The 18815-nt window shown below is 46.8% G+C and overlaps 1 protein-coding gene across 1 annotated transcript in view; it reads left to right on the top strand.

The window, feature by feature from the left end:
* Positions 1 to 15583, top strand: part of TUBB3 (tubulin beta 3 class III) — a 53853-nt gene extending 38270 nt beyond the window's left edge. The window contains exons 3-4 of the mRNA XM_029608344.1: positions 13544 to 13654; positions 14229 to 15583. Of these exons, the coding sequence (XP_029464204.1) occupies positions 13544 to 13654; positions 14229 to 15304 (1187 nt within the window). The 3' untranslated portion in view covers positions 15305 to 15583. The remainder of the gene's footprint in view (positions 1 to 13543; positions 13655 to 14228) is intronic.
* The last annotated feature ends 3232 nt before the right edge of the window (positions 15584 to 18815 follow it).

Genomic DNA, 18815 nt, shown 5'->3' with positions numbered 1-18815 from the left:
TGTTGTGGGCGCTATTAGGTTCGGGGGGGTTGGACGCGCGTTTTGGACGCGCTATTACCCCTTACTGAATAAGGGGTAAAGCTAGCACGTCCACAACACGCGTCCAAATGCCGGCTAACAGTGTGCTCCGTCGGAGCACACTGTAATGTATTGGCCTGTTAATAAAGACTCTATTCCATAGCTGTGTCTGACACCCCTGAGACTGCGCCTACCAACGGTGAGGATCATAGGGCTCCTCCCTATGGGCGGAGACACCTCTTACCTCGGCCCAGGGTTCACACTCTTACAAGTCATAACAGATTGCTAACTCCATGGACCCAGCTCAGGTCTCAGCCATCCCTGGCCTGGCCCAGCGGATCTCAGAGCAACAAAGTGTATTAGAGACTTTGGCTAACGCCATCAATCAGTTAAGCTCTCGGCTGGACTCTGCCTCGACACCTGTCAAGCCCACTTCCGCTTCACATGCGCTGCCTATAAGGCTTTCTGTGCCCTTGCCAGCACCTACTCGTTTTACAGGTGATCCCCTGTTATGTAGGGGTTTTCTGAATCAATGCTGTATGGACCTTTCGCTGCAACCTACCTACTTTATGGACCTTGTGTCCAAAACTACATACATCTTGCCCCTTTTGGACAGGAAAGCCCTGGCCTGGGCATCACCCCTTTGGGAGTGAATGGATCCAATTCTCAATGATTTGACAGGTTTCCATGCTCTTTTTCATTCAGTATTTGACAACCCCGCTCGCAAAACTGTCACTGGATCTGCACTCCTGCATCTACAACAAGGTACCAGACCTTTGACTGAGTATGTGACTGAGTTTAAAACTCTGTCCTTGGAATTACATTGGGATCTGGGTTGCCTATGTGCTATATTCCTGGAAGGTCTCAATTCACGCATCAAAGACAAATTAGCTGCACGTGAGCTCCTCGAGACTGGACTCTCTCATCGACCTCGCTGATCGCATTGACCGTTGCCTGCGTGAGCGATCCCAGGAGACTAAGGGGCCCAAAAAGATGCCCTCGGGGGTCCCGTGCTCTCGTCCAACACCGGTCACCCAGGCTACTCCCACACCCAGTATCGAGGAAGAAGAACCCATGCAAATGGGCCGCAGTGACCTATCTGCTAAAGAGAGACATCACCAGCAAAAAGAACATGTACTGCAGTCAGCCAGGGCACACTGTGCCCTCTTGTCCTATCTGTCCAGGAAACTCTCAGATCTAGGATCTGCCGGAGGACTCCTCCTAGGTCTCACCTCTCCATCTCCTCCATTGACATTTCCAGTCTCCATTAACTCAGATACCCTTGAATTCCACACTTTAGCCCTGGTGGACTCCGGTGCCAGTGGGAACTTTATACTCAGACAACTCGTGGAGCACCTATGATTCCCCACCGTTCCGACACCTACACCTCTGCTATTGTCATCAATTCATGGCGAGCCATTACCTGGCGAAGTCACCTATTCCACTCAACCTATCCGACTCTGCACTGGATCTCTGCACACGGAGACCATTTCCTTCTTGATCTTAGATAAGGCAATACACCCTGTGGTACTCGGACTGCCATGGTTACAAATGTACACACCCCAATTCGATTGGAGCACCCTGCAACTGTCCGAATGGGGCAATTCCTGCCATGGAAAGTGCCTAGAGGCTGTGATTCCTATGCCTTGCCTGACCACCACCACATCCCTTCCAGGTCTACCTCTGCAATACTCCTCCTATCAATATGTATTCTCTAAGAAAACGGCGGAACTTTACCACCTCACCGATCTTTTGACTGCACCATAAACTTATTACCTAACACCAAACCCCCCAGAGGAAGGGTGTACCCACTTTCTCTGATGGAGACCAAGGCAATGTCTGATTATATTCAAGAGAACTTGGTGAAGGGCTTCATTAGGCCTTCTAAGTCTCCTGCTGGAGCCGGGTTCTTTTTTGTGGGAAAGAAGGCTGGATCCCTCCGCCCGTGCATAGACTACCGCGGCTTAAATGAGATCACTATGAAGGACCGCTAGCCATTGCCATTGATCTCAGAACTTTTTGATAGGCTCCAAGGGGCCAAAATATTCACTAAACTGGACCTCAGAGGGGTGTACAGCTTGGTCTGGATACGCCAGGGCGACGAATGGAAGACCGCATTTAATACCCGTGACGTCCATTTTGAATATTTAGTCATGCCCTTTGACCTTTGCAATGCCCCGGCCGTTTTTCAAACAGCTGTGTAGTAGTATACCTAGATGGCATACTGGTCTTCTCTCAAGATCTCCAGAGCCATCAACTGGACGTCATTAACGTTCTGCAGAGATTAAGAGACAAACACTTATATGCCAAATTGGAAAAATGCTCCTTTCACCAGGAGTCTGTCCCCTTTTTAGACTATGTGGTATCCAGCCAAGGGTTCCAGATGGATCCACAAAAAACCAAGAGTATTTGGGACTGGCCACAACCCACTGGTCTTAAGGTTCTGCAAAGATTCCTAGGGTTCACTAACTACTACAGATCATTCATTCACCATTATTCCACGTTGACCGTGCCTCTTAAAGCCATAACTCGAAAGGGAGCCAATCCCTCTCACTGATCCCCAGAAGCTGTGACCGCCTTTCAGAAACGTAAAGAGGCGTTTCTTCAAGAGCTGTGCTTATGCCACCCAGATCCCTGACAACCCTTCATCATAGAGGTGGATGCTTCTGACGTCGGGGTTGGTGCCTTCCTCAGCCAACATAATGACATCCCGGCTCGTTTTTTTCTTGACGCTTCTCTCCTGCCGAGCAAAACTACGGGATTGGAGACAAGGAGTTACTAGCGATTAAATTAGCATACGAGGAATGGCATCCATGGCTCGAGGGTGCACATCATCAAATCACGGTTTACACCGACCACAAAAACCTCGAATACTTACGTCATGTGCAACACCTGAATCACAGGCAGGCCCATTGGTCTCTATGATTTTATCGCATCGACTTCCTCTTGCGATACCGTCCCGCGGACAAGAACACCCTTGCTGACGCACTCTCCCGTTCTTTTTCCACGGAAGATGTACCTGATACCCCGCATCACATCATTGACCCTACAAGAGTACTTCTCTCTGCTACCCACACGGTTCCAGCCGGGAAGACGGTGGTTCTTCAAGCATTCAGGAAAAAGATCCTCAGATGGGCGCATGACTCTCTGCTCGCAGGTCATCCTGGACAAGCCAGGTCACTTCCACTCTGCAAAGGTTCTACTGGTGGCCCACCATGAAGAAAGATGTCCAGACCTATGTAGAGTCATGTCCTACATGGCTCGACAAAAACCACTGGTCGGTCATCCCTGGGGACTTCTTCAGCCACTCCCTGCACATAGCGAACCATGGACGTATATAGCCACGGATTTTATTGTTGATTTACCCGTATCCAACGGCAACAATACCATCTGGGTCACTGTGGACCACTTTTCAAAGATAGCTCATTCCGTGGCACTACCCAGGTTACCTTCAGCTCCAGAATTAGTGAAGCTTTTCATCCGCCACGTCTTTTGCCTTCATGACCTGCCAAGACACATCCTCTCCGACCGAGGGGGTCCAATTTACAGCAAAATTCTGGAGATCCCTATGCAAAACATTTGACATCTCCCTGGATCTCATATCGGCTTACCATCCACAGGCCAATGGACAGACAGAGAGGACGAACCGTACACTAAAACAGTTTCTCAACAAAAGCGCGGCAAAAAATCACCCCTTTTTGCTGCGCTTCCAGCCCAGCTAGGAGCCTCGCCTCACCTCACCGTTCCTGCCGCCGGGGCTCGTGCGGTCAGCGCAGCCCATTCGGGGCACGAGCCCGCTTACCCCCGAGGGTGAGCCGCGCGGAAAAGGGAATCCACCCAGCAAAACAAAATAAATAGGGAAAAGGAAAAAGGGGAAATAAATTAAAAAGAAACGCCCCGAGGCTAAAGGAGAACAGGAAACCGGAAAAGGCGGTGAGTCTCGCCGCACCCACTCCACTGCAGCCGGCCTATCAGGGGCTGGCTTAGGCCCTTTAAATCTATAGTGACGCCGGCGGCTTCCCCCTTTTGCCGCGCTTCCAGCCCAGCTAGGAGCCTCGCCTCACCTCACCGTTCCTGCCGCCGGGGCTCGCACAGTCGGCGCAGCCCATTCGGGGCACGAGCCCGCTTACCCCCGAGGGTGAGCCGCGCGGAAAAGGGAATCCACCCAGCAAAACAAAATAAATAGGGAAAAGGAAAAAGGGGAAATAAATTAAAAAGAAACGCCCCGAGGCTAAAGGAGGACAGGAAACCGGAAAAGGCGGTGAGTCTCACCGCACCCACTCCACTGCAGCCGGCCTATCAGGGGCTGACTTAGGCCCTTTAAATCTATAGTGACGCCGGCGGCTTCCCCCTTTTGCTGCGCTTCCAGCCCAGCTAGGAGCCTCGCCTCACCTCACCGTTCCTGCCGCCGGGGCTCGCGCGGTCAGCGCAGCCCATTCGGGGCACGAGCCTGCTTACCCCCGAGGGTGAGCCGTGCGGAAAAGGGAATCCACCCAGCAAAACAAAATAAATAGGGAAAAGGAAAAAGGGGAAATAAATTAAAAAGAAACGCCCCGAGGCTAAAGGAGGACAGGAAACCGGAAAAGGCGGTGAGTCTCGCCGCACCCACTCCACTGCAGCCAGCCTATCAGGGGCTGACTTAGGCCCTTTAAATCTATAGTGACGCCGGCGGTGTCCCCCTTTTGCCGCGCTTCCAGCCTAGCTAGGCGCCTCGCCTCACCTCACCATTCCTGCCGCCGGGGCTCGCGCAGTCGGCGCAGCCCATTCGGGGCACGAGCCCGCTTACCCCCGAGGGTGAGCCGCGCGGAAAAGGGAATCCACCCAGCAAAACAAAATAAATAGGGAAAAGGAAAAAGGGGAAATAAATTAAAAAGAAACGCCCCGAGGCTAAAGGAGGACAGGAAACCGGAAAAGGCGGTGAGTCTCGCCGCACCCACTCCACTGCAGCCGGCCTATCAGGGGCTGACTTAGGCCCTTTAAATCTATAGTGACGCCGGGGGCTTCCCCCTTTTGCCACGCTTCCAGCCCAGCTAGGAGCCTCGCCTCACCTCACCGTTCCTGCCGCCGGGGCTCGCGCGGTCGGCGCAGCCCATTCGGGGCACGAGCCTGCTTACCCCCGAGGGTGAGCCGCGTGGAAAAGGGAATCCACCCAGCAAAACAAAATAAATAGGGAAAAGGAAAAAGAGGAAATAAATTAAAGTTATCTGGAAACCGATGTGATATCTTGATCGAACGTCGGTATATAAAAGAAATAAATAAAATAATAAATAAATAAAAAGAAACGCCCCGAGGCTAAAGGAGGACAGGAAATCGGAAAAGGCGGTGAGTCTCGCCGCACCCACTCCACTGCAGCCGGCCTATCAGGGGCTGACTTAGGCCCTTTAAATCTATAGTGACGCAGGCGGCGTCGCGCGCCCAAAGGGGCGCGACCTAAGGGGCCTGCCCCTTAGCGAGCCCCTTGGAGAGCCCCAGGACCAGGACCCTTGCTCACACGACGTCGGAACCAACGTTCCAACCACCCACACCACAAGAATCACCAACTCTCCTTCAGCCAACTCGCCTACCTCTCTTACCCAGGAGAATCATCATCAAAGGAAAAGGAGAAACGGCCTCACAGCCTGTGCAACAGCCCATTGGGATAAGACCACATTATTTAGTCTCTCCCCCTCCTCTGAAAGGCCTTTACATACTGCTCAACAACCACTGTTTGCTGCCTTGAGATACACAAACTAACTCCCCCAAGTCGAACTCAACATTTAGGAATCTATCTAAGACCACTTCCCCCGACACAGCCACTAAGATGCACCTATTCTCCATTCCCATAATCAAGAAAAAATTAAGAAAACACATGCAACTTGCATCTCATCAAACTACCCGACAACAAAGGTTAATCCCTATCATGATATCTCCAATTGCACAATTCCTGGGTCTCTCACTCTTCACACTTACTCTTTTCAACGCTCAGTCACTTTCTAAAAAAATGCACATCCTCAATGATTACCTTATAGAAGTTAACCCTGTCATCTGTGCAATTACGGAAACCTGGTTAAAACCTACAGACATAGCACTAACGAACCAGCTTCCCACACAAGCCTATGACCTCATCTCAGTCCCTAGACCTAAAAAAAAAGGAGGAGGCCTCCTCATTGCAGCAAAAAAGGGACTAGGCATTACCTTACAATATTCTAACTTCACCACCAAACTAGAATTCTCCCTCTTTAAAGCAGAACAACTACAAATTTGCCTCATTTATGCCCCTCCAGGAACTTTAGACTCAGACCCATCTCTTCTGATCGAGCTAATAGCGAAATACATCAACGCAGACAAATCTGCAATAATCTTGGGTGACTTCAACTTGCATGTTGACACTAATCCACAATCCACCAACTGTGAAACAGTCCTTTCATCTCTCAATCATATGGGTTTCACTCAAATTGTCAACAGCCCAACCCACAAGGCAGGACACACATTGGATCTCATCTTCATCAACGACAGCTTCTCCATCCTCTCCAACCCCAACTGCTCGCTAGTCCCCTGGTCTGACCACAGAGTCATCCACACGACCCTCAAGATAAAAAACCTCCCACCCCAAGACTCCACCAAAACCACCATACATTTCAGGAAACCCTGCCCTCTGGACTTACTCACTAAACAGATCTCTAAAGAAATAAACCAGCTAGACCTTACAGACGCAACCACAGCCACTACCTCATGGATCAACCTCTCCAATAAAATTGCGGAACAAATCTGCCCATCGACTACCAAAGAAATACAACCTGCACTAGACAACAGAAAACCCTGGTTTACACCTGAACTCAAATCGCTAAAACAAAAACTAAGAAATAAAGAGCATAGAAAAAACCCTTCCACCACTTCGCAGGCAACCTATAAAGCCCTCCTCATCTCCTACAGAATTGCCATCAACAAAACCAAAAAAGATTTCTATGCAAAAAAAATCCACAATTTCGTCTTCGATTCAAAGGCACTTTTTTCATATGTCTCATCTCTTACTAAACTACTACCTCCTCCAATTCCAAACCACCAAGCTCTCAACAAAGCCAACGAACTTGCAACCTTTTTCAAGACAAAAATCTCCAATCTAACCAGTACTCTTACAACCCATAGCTCTTCACCTTTACCCTACCACACAACCCAGCACCATCAAGTATTCAGCTTTGAGTCCTTCGAACCCACCTCTGCTCTCGAGATAGAAAACACCCTTAAGAAAATCAAACCAGCCTCACATCCCTCAGACCCACTACCTACAAACGTGCTCATCGCCATTCCGAATACCATCGCAAAACCACTAGCGGATATCATCAATACCTGTTTATCTCAAGGTACTGTACCTAACCAGTTAAAGTTAGCAATCCTCAAATCTCTACTAAAAAAAACCAAACGCCTCCCGAAAGGACCCAGCTAACTTCAGGCCTATCGCAAACTTACCCATGATCGCCAAACTGATGGAAAAAACGGTCAACAAACAACTTACAGAATTCCTCGAAGATCACAACATACTCTCCCCAGCACAGTACGGCTTTCGCAAATTTCTAAGCACGGAATCCCTCCTTCTCTCACTCATGGACACCATCCTCTCAAACCTGGAAAAAAAACAATCCTCCCTACTGGTCCTTTTAGATTTATCTGCTGCTTTCGACACAGTAAAGCCTACCTTACTCATCGATCAACTAGCTAACATAGGCATCAAAGGCACCGCACTCAGCTGGTTCAAATCCTTCCTGAGCAACAGGCTCTATAAAGTAAGGATAAATAATACAGAATCTCTCCCTGTCCTTTCAGACCAGGGAGTCCCTCAAGGCTCCTCTCTCTCACCCACTCTGTTCAACATCTACCTCCTCCCTCTTTGCCAACTTCTTTCAAACCTCAATCTCATTCATTTCCTCTATGCGGATGACATACATATCCTCATCCCAATCACAGAGTCCTTGCAAAAAACAATGTCACACTGGAATGACTGCCTTCAACCCATCAAACAACTCCTCTCCAGCCTCAACCTAGTGCTGAATGACAACAAAACTGAGATGCTCATTATCTCCCATAACTCTCCCACCAACCATGCAAACACCACTCAAACCACAAGTTTAAACATCAACCTCTCACCAGATGTCAGAAATCTAGGAGCCTGGCTGGACAATCAACTGAACTTAAAAAAATTCATAAACACTACCACAAAAGATTGCTTTTACAAACTGCAAGTCTTAAAAAAGCTAAAACCCCTCCTTTACTTCAACGACTACCGCCTAGTTCTACAATCCATTATCCTAACAAAGATCGACTATTGCAACTCTCTTTTACTCGGACTCCCCTCCAATTCAATCAAACCCTTACAGATGGTCCAAAATGCCGCAGCCAGAATCCTTACTAGCTCTAACAAAAGAGAACACATCACTCCCATCCTCCGCAACTTACACTGGCTTCCCATAAAATACAGGATCCTTTTCAAAGTCCTCACCATCATTCATAAAACAATTCACAACATCTCTCCCATCAAGTTAAAGACACAACTTCGACTGCACACCTCCACCAGACCTATCAGAAGCGCATACAAAGGTACACTTTATGCCCCTCCTGCCAAATCATCATTTAGGAAGAGAGCCCTAGCTACTGCTGGACCCCACCATTGGAATGCGCTCCCCCCAGACCTACGTCTGGAACCTAGCCATCCTGTCTTCAAAAAAAAGCTTAAAACCTGGCTCTTTAGCCTAGCTTTCCCAGAAACATAAGGAGGCTCTTCAGCTAAGCTCTTCAGCTAGGCTCTTTAACTTAGCTTTCCCAGTCACATCATGTTCCCTCTCTATGCAGGTTTTCTCGCCAATGCCATCTATTATTTCATTGTACTTCATCTTGATATCATGTTTACTCCCCTGCCTCATGCATCTCCCTCCACTACTTTGTTCATTTGTCAAACTTTAAACAGCCTCCTTCTCTGTATAATTGTATATTTAAATACTGTATAATTTAAACACTTATTCTGTAACTAATCTGTTTTATATTTGCAACAGCTTCCTTCGATGTATAATAGTTACAACTGTAGTTGTACTCATTCTATATATATTTTGGATTATCAGGTTGAGGATATACTGGATGTAAGAAAACGCGGAAGTCACTGGGAGTATTTCATCTCATGGGAAGGATTTGGTCCCGAGGAGAATAGTTGGGAGCCTGCAAGCAACATCCTCGACAAGGAGTTGATCAGACAATTCCACATTTCTCATCCTAGGAAACCAAAACCCCCGGGGAGGGGCCTTAAGAAGGGGGGTACTATTACGCCCATCGGTCGCAGATGGCTGCAACCACTAATGCTCACCTCTTTCTTTGCTGCCTTGTCATCTCTTGGAAGAATGGCGGTCTCTGCCAACCATAGCCAACCAACCTGGCGTTCCCGGGACAGCGTGGGCACTGCCAATCGCCATCTTGTTTCAGGAATTACTTAGTCGCACACGCACGCGCACGGGCCACCTTTATACATGTCATGGCGGGAACCACGGGGGCGTCCCCTCTGGATGACATCATCCTTTTGTTGTACTTAAGCTGGCTGGCCCTTCGGTTTGACGAGTTAACAAGGAGTTCCCTCTTTGCTAAATTCCGCTCCATCCTTGGACTTCTGGTTCCAGACTCTACACTTGGCGTGAGACGCTCTGGGTACCTGCTCCTCTGAGGCCCTTCCTCGTCTCTGGCTATCTGCTCCTCGGAGGGCCTTTTTGCCTTGGACTTCTATCTGTCCCGCTCCCCAGGATCTCTTCTGGAACTACTTCCTGTGAGTACCTTTCTACTACAGACTTCAACTATACCAAGCCTCTTTGTGGGATCCTCTTCAGTGTACACCATGCCTTGGGCCACTACCACTTCATCCCAGTAGGAACCACTCCAGTATACCCTGCACTGTAGGTCATTACCGCACCATTGCTACAGGACCCTCATTGGGGTTCCTGCACTTCGGACTACCATCTCATTACCACTACTGAGACACCTCTCCGGCATACCCCGCTCCGCAGGCCACTACCGGATCTGCACGTCTGAGGTAATTCTACAGTACTGAGAGACTTCCTGGCATACCCCGCTGTGTGGGCCACTACCAGATCTTCACATCGGAGGTATCACCTTTGGGTATACCTCTCAGCTCAGAACTATACTTATACTGCATCTCCCGCTCCACGGGCTCAGCCTTTCTCCTCTCTTAATAAAGACTCTATTCCACAGCTGGGTCTGACACCACTGAGACTGTGCCTATCAATGGTGAGGCTCACAGGGCTCCTCCCTGTGGGCGGAGACACCTCTCACCTTGGCCCAGGGTTCACACTCTTACAAGTCATAACAGAGTGGTTTACAGGCCTCCAAATTAAATAGAAGAACTTGACAGAGATCTGGTTGAAGATATCCAAAAGATGGGAAAGAAGGGAGAAGTGGTGATTGTTGGAGATTTTAATCTGCCGGATATAGACTGGAGAATCCCTTCTGCAGAATCTAACAGTAGTAGAGAGATAGTGGATGCCCTGCAAGGGGCTGTTCAAACAAATGGTAATGAAACCCACGAGGGAGAGAGCTATATTCGATTTAGTGCTCACTAATAGAGATAATGTCTCTAATGTCCAGGTGGGTGCCCACCTCAGCACCAATGATCATCAAATGGTTTGGTTTCATATCACAAACAGGATACAGAGAAGTAGCACGAAGACCCGAGTTTTGCAGTTCAAAAACACGGACTTTGATGTAATGGGGAAGTACCTGGAGGAAGAACTAGAAGGCTGGGAGAACAAGAGAGATGTGGAACAACAGTGGACCAAACTAAAAGGAGAAATTACCAAGGCAACTAATCTATATGTTAGAAAAGTAAAGAAAAGCAAGAGAAAAATGAAACCTATCTGGTTCTCGAAGGAGGTGGCTGATAAAATAAAAGCTAAAAGAACAGCTTTTAAGAAATATAAAGGATCCCAAAGGGAGGAGCACAAGGAAGAATATCTAGTGGAACTGAGGGAGACGAAGAAAGTAATCAAGACAGCAAAACGTCAAGCGGAAGAAAGGCTTGCCAAAGTGGTAAAGCGAGGTGACAAAATATTTTTCGGATACATCAGAGAAAGGAGAAAAGTCCAAAGTCATATAGTGAAACTGAAAGGTGAAAAGGATCAATGTGTGGAGAGAGATGAAGAAATGGCAGAAATATTAAATGAATACTTCAGTTCGGTGTTCACTAAAGAGGTCCCTGGAGAAGGACCATCGCTAGTTAACAAGAAACTGGAGGGGAGTGGAGTAGATGTAACTCCGTTTACAGAAGAGAATGTATGGGAAGAGCTAGGAAAACTGAAAGTGGACAAAGCCATGGGGCCTGAAGAGGTTCATCCCAGGATACTGAGGGAGCTCAGAGATGTGCTGGCGGGTCTGCTGCATGACCTATTCAATAGATCCCTAGAAATGGGAGTGGTGCCAAGTGATTGGAGAAGAGCAGTGGTGGTCCCACTTCACAAGAGTGGGAGCAGAGAGGAGGCTGGAAGCCACAGGTCGGTTAGCCTCACCTCGGTGGTGGGAAAAGTAATGGAGTTGCTGCTGAAAGAAAGAATAGTGAACTATCTACAGTCAGAAGAATTGCTGGACCATAGGCAGCATGGATTCACCAGGGGAAGTTCCTGTCAGACAAATCTGATTGACTTTTTGGATTGGGTGACCAGGGAATTGGATCGAGGAAAAGTGCTCAGTATCATCTACTTGGATTTCAGCAAAGCTTTTGATATGGTCCCGCACAGGAGGCTTGTGAATAAAATGAGAAGCTTAGGAGTGAGTGCCGAGGTGGTGGCCTGGATTGCAAATTGGTTGATGGACAGAAGACAATGTGTGATGGTAAATGGAACTTACTCTGAAGAGAGAGCAGTGTTAAGTGGAGTGCCGCAAGGATCGGTGTTGGGACCAGTCCTGTTCAATATCTTTGTGAGCGACATTGCGGACGGGATAGAAGGTAAGGTTTGCCTTTTTGCGGATGATACTAAGATCTGCAACAGAGTGGACACATCGGAGGGAGTGGAGACAATGAGAAGGGATTTAAGGAAACTGGAAGAGTGGACAAAGATATGGCAGCTGAGATTCAATGCAAAGAAGTGTGTCATGCATATGGGGTGTGGAAATCCAAAAGAACTGTATTTGATGGGGGATGAAGGGCTGATGTGCACGGAGCAGGAGAGAGACGTTGGGGTGATAGTGTCTAACAATCTGAAGTCGGCGAAACAATGTGACAAGGCGATAGCTAAAGCTAGAAGAATGCCGGGCTGCATAGAGAGAGGAATATCTAGTAAGAGAAATGAAGTGAGGGTCCCCTTGTACAGGGCTCTGGTGAGGCCTCACCTGGAGTACTGTGTTCAGTTCTGGAGACCATATCTCCAAAGGGACAGAGACAGGATGGAGGCAGTCCAGAGAAGGGCGACCAAAAAGGTGGGTGGTCTTCATAAAATGACTTATGAGGAGAGACTGAAGAACCTAAATATGTAAACCCTGGAGGAGAGGAGGAGTAGGGGTGATATGATACAGACTTTTAGATACTTGAAAGGGTTTAATGATCTATGGTCAACAGCAAACCTTTTCCATTGGAAAAAATTCAGTAGAACTAGGGGTCACAATTTGAAACTCCAGGGAGGAAGACTCAGAACCAATGTCAAGAAGTATTTCTTCAATGAGAGGGTGGTGGATGCCTGAAATGCCCTTCCGGAGGAAGTGGTGAAGATTAAAACTGTGAAGGATTTCAAAGGGGCATGGGATAAACATTTTCGATCTATAAAGGATAGAGGATGGGAATGAAGAGAAGAGCCATGGGGGTGGCTTGCTGGAATGGAGGCTACTACCTGGTGATTACTACCCTTACTCAATAAGCCTTCACACGGTTAATGCAACTCCAACATTGCTCTCTGCTTCAACGGCAAGGGGAAATGTGGAAAAGAGGATTTGCATTCAGACAACAACCAACAAGGATTGGGTAAACAAATAAGCATGGGGGTAGCTTGCTTATTGCGGCGGTTACTACCCTAAACCAATTAAGCCTGATACTTCACTTTGAATGCATATACAGTGGTGCTCTCTGTTTCAACAGCAGGAATAAATGTGGAAAAGAGGATTTACATTCAGACAACATCCAACAAGGCATTGATCTGTGCAGTCTGGGTAAACAAGCATCGGGATAACTTGCTTGATGCGGCGGTTACTACCCTTAACCATTAAGCCTTATGCTCACCTTTGATGCAACTCCAACATTACTCTCTGCATCAATGGCAGGGGGTGGCAGGAAATTTGAATCAAACAGTTACCAACAAGGGCCCTGAACTTGGTGGTCGGTGAAATAGCTAACTATGGGAAAATAAGGTGGGAGCTTGCTGGGCAGACTGGATGGGCCGATTGGTCTTTTTCTGCCGTGATTTCTATATTTCTATGTTTCTATGTGAGATAAATGAAGGACTTCCATGTGATGTGTGGTTGGTCAGACATTTCATTTTGCGTGCTCACGAGGGTAATTTGTGTTTTTCTTCAGCTTGCAAGTATGTTCCTCGAGCAATTCTGGTGGACTTGGAGCCAGGGACCATGGACAGTGTCCGTTCAGGAGCCTTTGGACACCTCTTCAGACCAGACAACTTCATCTTTGGTAAATAGCAGCAGCAGGTCATCTCTTCTTTCTATTTTTATTTGTCTGTCTCTTCCTTATCATTTTCCCTTCCTACCTTCTACTCATTCTCTGGGTCTGAAGACTGGATAGTGCATATTATAAAGTAAATAAAGTATTACACTTAGCCAGACCATTCCACTATTAACTTGTAAGGTGAAAACAATCAAAACTATATAAAGTACATAAAAATATGTAAAAAAAAAAAACAAACCCCAAAAAAACATTTTTACATTTTTTCTTTCATGACGGTTTCAGAAATACATGTTATGAAGGGAAAAATACAGGGCAGTATTCTTCTGTCACTGCTCTTATATTTGAAGACCACAGTCTTAGCCTGGTGATACTCACACAGCAGCTCTGGAGAAACTTCTTATTGTTTTTTTGTTTTGTTTTTTTTGTAGCAGTAAAGTATCTTTTCCAGAATGATTGTTGTATATAAATTGCTGGGGGTGGGTGATATATATATGACTTGATTGGTCCCCTGTCACCCTGCCGCATTGACATGGATGATGCAACCAGTAAGGACACATGTTGCCTTTTTTCTCCTTTGCAGGTCAGAGTGGTGCTGGCAACAACTGGGCTAAGGGTCATTACACAGAGGGTGCTGAGCTGGTGGACTCAGTCCTGGATGTTGTCAGAAAGGAGTGTGAGAACTGTGATTGCCTGCAGGGGTTTCAGCTCACCCATTCTCTGGGTGGGGGCACTGGCTCTGGCATGGGCACCCTCCTTATCAGCAAGGTGCGGGAAGAGTACCCGGATCGCATCATGAACACTTTCAGTGTAGTACCTTCTCCCAAGGTCTCTGACACTGTAGTGGAACCCTACAATGCCACCTTGTCCATTCACCAGCTGGTTGAGAACACAGATGAGACCTATTGCATCGACAATGAAGCTCTGTACGATATCTGCTTCAGGACCCTTAAACTGGCCACTCCTACCTATGGAGACCTCAATCACCTCGTCTCTGCCACAATGAGTGGGGTCACCACCTCCTTGAGATTCCCTGGCCAACTCAATGCTGACTTGAGGAAACTGGCAGTCAACATGGTACCCTTCCCCCGCCTTCACTTCTTCATGCCTGGCTTTGCTCCACTCACTGCCCGTGGCAGTCAACAGTACCGAGCCTTAACCGTCCCAGAACTCACCCAGCAGATGTTTGATGCCAAGAACATGATGGCTGCCTGTGACCCACGTCATGGCCGCTACCTGACAGTAGCAACTGTCTTCCGTGGCCGAATGTCCATGAAGGAAGTGGATGAGCAGATGCTGGCCATTCAGAGCAAGAATAGCAGCTACTTTGTGGAATGGATCCCCAATAACGTCAAGGTAGCAGTGTGTGATATCCCACCCCGAGGCCTCAAGATGTCTTCTACCTTCATCGGCAACAGCACTGCCATCCAGGAGCTTTTCAAGCGCATCTCAGAGCAATTCACTGCCATGTTTCGCCGTAAGGCTTTCTTACACTGGTACACGGGTGAAGGCATGGATGAAATGGAGTTCACTGAGGCTGAAAGCAACATGAACGACCTGGTATCTGAGTACCAGCAGTACCAAGATGCCACTGCCGAGGAGGAAGGGGAGATGTATGAAGATGATGAAGAGGAATCAGAGGTCCAGGGTGGCAAGTAAAGGACTGAGGGGTGAGGGAGTTGCAGGTTGCTAAGTAACTCAGTAGGAGGGTTCAGTGGCTTCTTCCTTGTTCCTCAGCTCCACCTACTGCATCTCCACTGTCTCAGTCAAATGCTGAGCCAAGGACCTGCCTCACATTGCCTCTGGTCAAGATTCCAAAACTTCTTAATCATATCTGTCTTCTCCTAAGTTAGTGCCATCCCCAACTCAGTTGCTTCTGATTTTTTGACAATTTCAGCTGTCTAAGATTTTATTTTTTACTAGTTTGTCAATTTTTATTTTTTGGAATAGTTAATAAATTTATTGCTGTCCAGTATCTCCTGGTGTGAAATGATCCCTTCTTTGATTCCAGTGTGAATTCTTATTGGTATCAACACAGACACAAAAACAGGAGGCACACATTTAAAGCTCTTACTTTGAGGTGGGATGTCCATGTATAGTAGGCAGACGTCCATAGAGCTGTGATGCTATGAAATACTGCACTTTTCTTTCAGGAAGGGGGAAAGGATTAAATCTGTTACATGCAGTATGCACCAATAAAGTAAAGAACCTGTCACTTAGAAAAGAAAAACAGAAGGCATGCTTGTACCATGTGGCTTTCTTTACTCGGGGTAAAACTGAAAGGGTTAATCATTGGTCTGTTTGAATAAAACTGTGAAGGATGCATAATTACTTTCATAAGTGTAGTCCCTTATAACTGACACTTCTTGTATTAGACACATATTTGCACAGTCACCAGTTTAATGGGGCACCCATTCCACCCGCTTTGGGCTCTCTGAAAATCATTCAGAGGTTCATGTTTCCTTGCAATTCAGTTCTGGGAGCCATGGAAGATTTTGCTAAGGCAGGACCTGTACCCTTCAATATTTAACCAAATATCTTATGTATTGTGGTTATTTTAGTCTCTGACTTGAAAGATGAGAGTCGAAGTGAAAGATTGAGACATTCTCCAAGGTTAGGCAAGATTCCTGCTAACTGCTATGAAGTTAGTACTCATCCTACAGCCTGTCTCCTTCATCTTACCTTTTGATTCCAGCCCTTAACGCATCTTCCCTGCCAGCAGACAGTGTGACTGAAAAAGGTTTTTTTGCATGTTCAAGGGGGGAAGGGGACAATAGAAGGAATAATTCCTGGACCTTTCTTCCCTGTGTTAGTCAGAGCAGAAAATTATATTGGAAGAAGCTCAGCTTTGGTGCTGCACACAAAGAGTTCCCAGCTCCAGATTCCCTCAATGATTTTTTGTTTGCTTATTTTTTCTTTTAAGAAGCATTTCTTTTGTCCTCACATTAATAATACCTCAGACAGTTGAAAGCATATACTAATCACCACCAAAGCCAAAATAGAGTAATCAGCCATCTCTCACTTCTATTCCAGGCAAAAATAAACTCTGAAATTAGTAGTGCACATGTGGTTTTGCTGGTGTGTTTAATGATTAAGTAAGGCGCATGTCAAGGAGGGATCCATCATCTGTGTGGTACTGACATCCCTCTGGCTGCCATTTCAGCTCCAGCTGCAAGATACAACAAGTAACAGGAAGCATTTCTTCATGGAAAGGGTGGTGGATGCATGGAATGCCCTCCCAGTAGAGATAGTGAGGACAAGGACAGTGATGGAATTCAAAAGGGCATGGGATAAACGCAGAGGATTCTTGGTGGCTGAATGATGGAGAAGACTATGGCAATGACTCCCAACCCTCTCCTGGAGGCATATCTACCCAGTCAGGCTTTTAGGATTGCCACCATGAATATACATGAGATAGATTTGAATACATTGAGACCCAGTGTATGCACATCTATCTCATGCATATTCATTATGGATATCCTGAAAACCTGACTGGTTAGGTGTGCCTCCAGGAGAGGGTTAGGAAACCTGTATAGTGCCTTAATTACCCAAAGAATTTAAAAAAAAAGATTACTGGACAGACTGGATGGACCACTTGGGGCTTTTTCTGCCAACATTTACTGTGTTAATAAGTCTCTCCAAACAGGCAGCTTGTCTCCTTCCTCTGCTCTGCACCTGAAATAGGGGTGGCTATAAAGCACTCAGGCAGAGTTTCATATAACTGCCCTGCAGACACCTGCTTTAATGCCAAAAGTGTGAATATCCAGATAAGTCATTCCTCTAAAACTGCTTCTGTTGGAGAAGAGAGGATGTCATCCTTCATCATAAAAGAGAAAAGGCTGGAAACTACAGGCCAGAAAGTCTGATCGCAGGTATGGAAAAATTAAATAAAAAGCCTTCTAAAGGAAAGGATAGAGATGTGTCTTGGATCCAGCAGAGTGCAGGATATAAGGATCATAGTTTTACCAGGAGGAGATGGTGCCATCATCAGTGCCCGCTTGCTCTACTGTCATCAATCTGGAGTGGCCATGCCCCCCCCCCCCTGTGATGGCATCAATGCAGGGGCAGGATTGAGAGCAGGCAGAGAATGCCAGACCTGCTGCTCCTATAGACTGTTTTTTCACTTGCTTTCTGCTCCTGCAGGGATATCAGGGCTGTTTTCAGCTGCTTCCTCCTGAATGCCAGCCCCAGAGGTAGTTTCAAAATTCATGATCTGATATGCTAATCTTTCCATGCACAGCCAGACCATGAGCTTTGAAACTGTTAATGTTGGCAGCATTTGAGAGGAAGTAATGTCCTAGGAGGGAATGGGTTTGAGGTCTGATTCATGTCAGGCCAACATCATTGCTAATAGTGATATTGCCTTTTTTTGGGATACTCAGCCCAAAAAGGGGAGCTAATCCATGTTCTCCCTACACAAAGAGTTGAAGTGATTCAGAGAGAGGACCCCAAAAGCATTAGGAAATGAGACTTTGTATAGAGAAGAAAAGAGGGAAGTATGATAAAAGGCATTCAAATATTCAAATGGTGCACAAGAACTAAATATTTCAGTGGAAAGGGAGTTCTGGCCAAAGTCTCATACCATGAGGCTCTGAGGTTGCACTCAGAAGTAACATCAAGAAATAGTTTTTCAGAGAAAGGGTGGTGGATGCATGACATGGCCTCTCAGGAGGTGGAGACAAAAACCAGTATGCTCAGGATAAGTGCAAAGGAACCCTAATGGAAAAGAACATAAGATCATAAGAAATTGCCATGCTGGGTCAGACCAAGGGTCCATCAAGCCTAGCATCCTGTTTCCAACAGAGGCCAAACCAGGCCACAATAACCTGGCAATTACCCAAACACTAAGAAGATCCCATGCTACTGATGCAATGAATAGCAGTGGCTATTCCCTAAATAAACTTGATTAATAGCCGTTAATGGACTTCTCCTCCAAGAACTTATCCAAACCTTTTTTGAACCCAGCTACACTAACTGCACTAACCACATCCTCTGGCAACAAATTCCAGAGCTTTATTGTGCGTTGAGTGAAAAAGAATTTTCTCCGATTAGTCTTAAATGTGCTACTTGCTAACTTCATGGAATGCCCCCTAGCCTTCTATTATTCGAAAGTGCAAATAGCCGATTTACATCTATTCGTTCAAGACCTCTCATGTTCTTAAAAACCTCT

The sequence above is a fragment of the Rhinatrema bivittatum genome, chromosome 7 (assembly GCF_901001135.1).
Source record: "Rhinatrema bivittatum chromosome 7, aRhiBiv1.1, whole genome shotgun sequence".
In the NCBI taxonomy this organism is placed as follows: Eukaryota; Metazoa; Chordata; class Amphibia; order Gymnophiona; family Rhinatrematidae; genus Rhinatrema; species Rhinatrema bivittatum.
The sequence above is the reverse complement of the archived record's forward strand: the minus strand, read 5'-3'. Positions and strand labels throughout refer to the sequence as shown.